This window comes from Strongylocentrotus purpuratus, unplaced genomic scaffold, assembly GCF_000002235.5.
Source record: "Strongylocentrotus purpuratus isolate Spur 01 unplaced genomic scaffold, Spur_5.0 spur5_scaffold_8, whole genome shotgun sequence".
Taxonomy (NCBI): Eukaryota; Metazoa; Echinodermata; class Echinoidea; order Camarodonta; family Strongylocentrotidae; genus Strongylocentrotus; species Strongylocentrotus purpuratus.
This window is the reverse complement of record NW_022145614.1, coordinates 19186608-19193889: the sequence shown is the minus strand read 5'-3', so window position 1 is coordinate 19193889 and position 7282 is coordinate 19186608. Positions and strand designations below refer to the sequence as shown.

The window sequence follows — 7282 nt, the reverse complement described above, 5'->3', positions numbered from 1 at the left end:
AGTTATCAACCAGTTTATCTTTTTCTATAACTACTCAGATACATTTAAAACATATAATACGCAGTTAATTAAGCACACCAATTATTTTTAAAATTGTGAAGAAACTCTCATTATGTGTAGAGGTCAGTGGAGGAATCACATTTATCAGTGTTTATGAAATGCGGCATGAACCCCTTGCACCGGGGCTTTTTTTTGGGGGGGGGGGGGGGGAGGAAAGTTTTCAATGTACATAACAGAAAACTGAAGAAGAAAAAAAGAATTTTTCCATGAATAGTTTCGTTAAAACAGGTCGATCATTTCTTTTTAAACAATGCAAACAATAACACATCAATTTTGTTTACATTTAAATCCAGAATGTACGGTGCGTTCCATACTTCGCAACTTTACATGTCATCCGCCACGATCACGACGACCCGACGTGAAAAGAAGAAGATTGCGTAAGCTCTTTGAACTTTGATACAATAAATAACCAAAAAAAGCATTGTATATTCCACTATAATTTAGTAGACTGCAAAGGTGAACAATAGTCATACTATTTCACATCAGAGCACGGGTTAACCAAGAGTTTTAAACGGTTTTGTTGGAAATCGCCATCCTGCAAACTTGCAAATCAGAAGCAGAGCTGAGCCAAGTGAGAGCGAGGGCTAGAGCGAGCTACCTGCAGGCCTAGAGACACCCGAAGGCAACCGGTAAGTTTGTGTAGTGACTTGATAATGATTTAGACGTGCAGAAGTTGAGAAAACATGTACAAAATTTGTCTCGTCATGCAATACCTCATCCTTTGCTTTTATCTTTGCTAACCATTTATCATGATTTAACCAACTCCTTCTTTTCTCAAACACAGATCGGAGATGACCGCTAGCAATGAATGTATGAAGGGGTGACCAAAGTTCTATCCGATCTATGATTTCTCATATTGTACACAAATGTATTTATTTAAATTATTACCAAATGGACGGCAAAGTTTTTTACTACAGATTGATTGAACTACAAAATTTATCGTTGAAGGATTTCGGAGATATCGCGATCTAAAAATTTGATGTTTGATCGTACGTGCACACTGCATCTAAAAAAGTCATAAAAACAACGTGACCTAACTTCACGCACAGGGTTAGACCGAAAGCTTCAGTCTCTATAATCGTCGGTTGTTCCACTGAGACTACGTCTGGCTCCACTAGACCTCCAGTCATAGAGACTGAACGATCGCCTATACCATCGTATGTTGAAGATATCACGGCTAGATTTTAGCCGCTAGGCCCCTCCCACAAACATGACAAACTTGTCACGGCCGTATTGTTATGCCCCCAAAATGTCATTTTACCTTGTCCATATCCAATTTTAAATTAGGCCTAGGCTATAATACATCGGTTCCACTTACTAACTTGATTGAAATAATCCGTTTAATGGTCCCTTTTAAGGAAATTATGGGTCAAAATCGACATCCATGTTGAAAATCTTGCAAGCCGTGTTAAACTCTCGCTGCAGTCAATCTTATCCCTTCTAGTCTACGCCGAAGGCAAAATGATTATGAAGGAAAAACTGTGATAACGCCATTACGAACGTGTAGATGGCGCACAGTTTTTCTTTTTTTTATTTTTTATTAATGTAGGCCTACATGTTTATTTGTTTTTGTTTTAATATTGGATAGATCTAATTTTCTAATGGTTTGATCTCTATCCAGGTATCAAGGAATTGTCAAGAATACAGGAACTGCTCATTGAACACCATAAGAAGCCGACGTCTGAAGCAACATGCAGCGTATGTCACACTTTATCCAAGGACACCAGAGAGTTATCCTAGAACTCAAACAAAACGATGTGCAGAAATCTCTCATGCAGGCCCTTAAACAGATCGCCCAGAAGAGAGCTGCTGCAGCAGCCACAGCAGTAGGCAACACCACACAGATTCACAACCACCGCAACGATGTCGCACAGGGCGTCCAGCGTCAGGTCCACACGGGCTGGAAATGTCATTCTTCGGGCGGGTCCCGGTTCGGAGAGGCCTACGAGCCGTGGTCGGACGACATGGCCTGCATCCTTCAAGGGAGCTGTCTTCCCGGCAGCACACGCTACTGCAGGACCCTCTCCATGTTCACCAAGATGGATCTCAAAGACATCATGCAGGCAACAACGATAGACAGCTTTCCCGACGGGAAGCGCCACTTCCACACATCCACCGCTGCCATGCTACCATTGTGGTCCCCAACAGCTCATGATTCAAGAAAGACAACCTTGATCACGAGCCTGGAGACCATGACCCGATACTCCACAGACAATGCACAGCAGGACAAAGCTGAACCTGAGGCAGATAAAGGCCAGGTTAGTCAGAGACAAAGACTCAAGATGGCTGTGCGTGATTATGGCTCCACCGTTATCGTGTTCCATGTCTGCATTTCACTCATGTCTCTGGGCGGCTTCTATTTAGCGGTATCTAGGTGAATAAATTCATCTTTCATGCTTTAATATATATATTCTTGTAAAAAAAAATAGAAAATACTTGCAGTTTCCTCTTTCTCATTTTAATATTTCCATAAAAAAACATCATAGCTAATATATCTTTTGAATGTACATTAGGCCAAGTAACAAAACTTACAAGTTTCTCGTCCCCGCCCACCTCCTTTTGTTTACTATTTACTGTTCAGAAAAAAAAGAAGAAGAAAAGGCTGTGATACATTTTGTATAAATAGCTTGTACATGTAGCAAATTTAAGCTGAACACATGTACATTTTTTGCTGTTTCTAAATTTTGAAACTTGCTTAGCAAGTGGACTAAAGCTGCAAAAAATGGAAAAATAATAAATAGTATAAAAGCGCTGCCTCCTTTTTTGTAAAAGTCTGGACAAGAAACTTGTTACTCTTTTTTTTACTTAGCCTTATGTTTGTTCCCTTTTCCATGCTTTCAACTTAAAACAAAAGGTGCTTGTCTTTTATATTTTTGATTGAAACTTTGTAATATTTAATTTTGTTTATATTAATTACAATAAACACAACAAAGTGGTTGAGTAAATATTGTATCATTTGGATGCAAATGGGCTTGTAACAAGGGAACTTGGGATTCAACAAACATATACATGTAGCACCCAATACATACAAATGTCCATGAACATGATTTTACAATGCCACCAATTTTATAAATCTTATATACAGTACATGTACTGCATGTACAAACATTATTCTAGAACATCAAACTTGTATATTATCAAAGTTACAATACATAGAAAAGCACATCTTTGAACTTGTATCGTTCCAAAGTCTAACTGTGCATGCAGGTCAATGTTTTGTTTGTTTGCCAAAGATACATGTAATGAAGAAATAACAAAGACATACCAGTCAGTTTTCTGCATGCATATTGTGCATGCATGATCAAGCTACAATATTCTACCTCATATTCCACATTTAAAAGCTAATGTAAGTTCAGAATAGGAGGGGGGGGGGGGGGAGGGGTATTAAAAAACTTTAATTGTATTGACCTACGTGTACGCTACAGATGTACATGTATACACATGATCTTTTTTTAAAGGAAAATGCAGTGTCATTAACTCATCCTGCTTATCTACTGTATTATCAGTATGCTAACAATCTTGGTTGATGGTATGCACGAGCGCGACTTAAAAACATGTATGTGTAACATAAATGCAAAAAGACTATGAAAGCAGCTACATATGTACATGGCACTTTTAGATAATGCTAGATTCTTTAAATTTCTCGTTGAAGGAATTCTTGGTTAAAGAGCCTACATTTAGTTTTACTTGGTTCTGGTAGTGACGTGAATTAACTTGAAATTCTCTGAAAAACAAACTGAACTCATTTCAAATTTAGTATTCAAGACTAAAAAATCCAAAGTTCATGATCTGCAAATTTAATATGATTGAAATTTGTAAATGTTAAACAGCACAGCAATGATTAAAGGGGAAGGTATCAAGATGTTTGCAACACCAAAGAGAGCATCCAGATCTGCTCCTTTTTTTAGTGGGGGGGGGGGGGGGTTAAATGTTTGTTCACCTTTTTTAGTACCCCTCCCTTTATTGCAATTGCAATTGCAAGTCAAGATTGTCAGAATACCTTAAAGCTGTATTACCAGAAGTCCAGAACTGAAGTTTACTGTTCAGTGAAAAGACTTTTGTAGACCTTTGACCTTGCTTCCTTTTCGATCAAGTACACATGTTCATTTAATTATTTTGTTTATTCAAACTATTGTACAGGATATTTACAGTCTGACTATTATACATCTTGGTCCGGCCTATTTAAAAAAAAACATGAAAATATAAATATCATTAATCAAGAATAACTGGCTTCCACTGCAAGCAGAAAAATCATTCATTCAATTAAACTAAAAATGATTAAATCTGTCAGCTAGTTTTTAATGGTGTGAAAAAACAATAGAAAAAAAAGGCAAATCACTGCACAAATTGGCAACTTGGTTATGAGTTTGTTAATGTCATATCCACACTATCTATCAATTGCTTTTATATCTTGATACCATGATTTTCCATGTTATCCCCAACAAAATTGATTTTCTCATGCCTTTGCATATTGGTGCATATATTATTAATATTTCATGCATGGTTTCACTAAATATTTCATGCATGGTTTCACTAAATATTTCATGAATTTTAACAAAATTATTTTTTGTAAAGTGATATCATATGTTTGAATGGTTATTTACATATACTTTTCATAAGAAATTGTCATGATTTTAATTTTTAAGAGCAAAATACTAAGGGCATCCTTGCAGACATTGTGACTATCAATATATAAAGGGTAAAGATGACGAGGGTATCAGAAAAGTGAACAAATTTTATCATCAATAAAAAATATTACAAAAACAAGTGATGAGTCATGAGAGAATGACGTTTTCAATAATGAGAAGGCAAAAAGCAAAAGCACTAAATCAACGTAAAGTAGGATAAACGTTACTAATATAAAGTGTAAACAAAGTATAAACTTTATCAATCTACAAATGTAGGTCACACTAAGATACAGAGTTCGTTTTATTGTTCTCTACCGTATTCAAAGTGCTTTAACAAAAATGCTGTGTCATCCCCTTATGTACTGCATGTACTGGGTACACCATCAGCATGTAAATAAACATGACTTGCGTATATTGGACCATTCTAGTGTTGCATAAAGTGATTTTGAATCAATTGTGTACATATGGTCAATATACATGTACTTTGAGTACATGTGTAGTGGGAACACATGTTTCTTAACCCTATTTTGGGGCAAGCATTCCATATTTGTGGTTTGGATCAGTAACTTTTGGAGGTATATTTGACTTCAATTTAAGAACCTTACCTCAACTTTTAAGATAAAGCAGAATTTTGAGAAAAGGACATGTCAAGCCAATTCCTTTTGTACATACATGTAATACATGTTCATGTACATCAAATGGAGAAGCAGTTCAATTATAACTTTATTGCATTTTTACTGAACTGCCAAATGAAACTTCTGAATAGAGATCTGATTAAAATTTTAAGTTAAGCTGTACTCTCCTTTCTTTGTTTCTACAATTTTTATATATTTTTTAAATTACGGTAGTGGTAAAGACAAATTTAAAAGTGTTGGTCCTCTTTAAAAGACCTTACAAATCAGATGCAATTATTGTATACAATTAGTCTCACTGATGTTCTTTCTAAAAATATGAGAAATATTTTAAGTAGGCTTGATAATTGATTTCTTAGTTCTGAAAAAGATTTTACAACTCTACAAGATTTTGTGTATGTTCTTTTTGTTATGTTTGTATAATGAGTCTTTTTGTAAAAGCTCAAAAGCGAGGCTCAATATTATTAACATTATTTCATTCTTTGTCTTCTCTCTCTTTCTTTTCCCCTCCCCATTTACAGTGGAATAGACGTGAAGTCTCTCCTGTCCACTCTCGGCTTTAGTGCAGATATCATACAGTCAAAGCTCGCGGCCGGAACCAGTACGTTTGTCATGTCGTACGCAGTCCACAAAGTGTTTGCTCCTGTGCGCATCGGCATTACATTAACATGCACGCCGTTCATCGTCAGGTATTTCCGGGGGATAGGGCTTTTAAAGCGGTCTCTCCCAACCAAATGAATCAAAACATGAACTGAACATGAGTCTTCCAAGCTCCTAAAAATGACTGTACAGATGTATAAAGGGGCTGTGAGAAGTGAGGAAATACAAATCGTCTCTGCTTGATCTTATTTTTGGCTTTAGAGCCTTGAGTGTCTAAAAAGGTAAGGTATAAAAAACACACTACCAGTGCGGGATGAACTCCGCCGTTTTAATAAATGTTGCAATGCCTCATGTTGTTAAGATTTTATAAACTCAATGCAACATCGCTCTTTAAAAAAAAAGATTTCCACAGGAGGTAATTTATCAGTATGTGTTTTCTAGTTTTTTTTGGATTGATTTCATAGAGGGGGAGTCTGATAATTTAGTACAGTGAGGTGTCACATAAATGAGTCTACCGGTATTCACTTTTAGATAATGATTGAAAGGGACCTGCTGGAACCAACAACATGTATTCATTTACAATGAAAAGGGTCAAGAGTATAAATTAACATTACTGATATAAACAGGGGCCATAAATATATAGCCACCATCTCCTGGAGCTGTAAGGGGGTTCCCCCATCACAGCCCTTATGGATGAAAGCTTGGGTGTCACTCCCGGCCCCTGAGGTAGCCTGGCTGGCTACACATGGGTGCCTCCCCAACTTGTGAAATCTTTTCTATTGTTCTTGTCTTTATGACAGGCAGTATTTTGTGTGATGTGTCAATTGTTTTCTGTTTCAGTTTGTTTTAGCATTAATATCAGTTTATTTTTGTAATATTAATCATCTCCTTTGTTCATTTGTTTACTTTATAATGTGGGAGGATATAAAGTTATTATGTATATTTAATTCAGCTCATTTATGTATATGTAGCTTGTGTCTTTTAAATATAAAGCACTATGTATTATAAAGATTCATACATGTGTCTTCCTCTCAACATTTTCCCTCTCTCTCTCTTTTGTTCTATCTCCCCCTCTCTCTCCCTCTCTCTCTCTTGCTTCACTCTCCTCTTGAATACCGATTCATTGAATATATGGAATTATGGATATTATGATTTGATAAGCGTAGGATTTGGAACAATTAAAGGAGTACTAAATAATTTAAACATCATACCCTACAGTGTGAGGGAAAGTGAATGATGAATATAAATTACATGTATGTTTATTTAATTTGAAGAAAGAAGAACAAACTGAAATTTTGAATGATAAGATAACCATATTTAATTGACTCTTTGTGAATGGATATAAGTCAGATAAATGTCAAA

The 7282-nt window shown here is 36.0% G+C and overlaps 1 protein-coding gene across 1 annotated transcript; it reads left to right on the top strand.

Moving 5' to 3' along the window:
• Positions 1–373: 373 nt before the first annotated feature.
• On the top strand, positions 374–7282 carry LOC105444158 (protein FAM210B, mitochondrial-like). The gene is made up of 3 exons (XM_030975407.1): positions 374–689; positions 1682–2434; positions 5842–7282. The coding sequence occupies exons 2-3, from the start codon at positions 1752–1754 to the stop codon at positions 6056–6058; spliced, it is 900 nt and encodes a 299-aa protein (XP_030831267.1). The 5' UTR covers positions 374–689; positions 1682–1751; the 3' UTR covers positions 6059–7282.

Coding starts and splice junctions, on each gene's coding strand:
- LOC105444158 (XM_030975407.1), top strand. CDS start 1,752: ATGCAGCGTATGTCACACTTTATCCAAGGACACCAGAGAGTTATCCTA. Junction 2,435..5,841: donor TTCTATTTAGCGGTATCTAG/GTGAATAAATTC, acceptor CCCCATTTACAG/TGGAATAGACGTGAAGTCTC.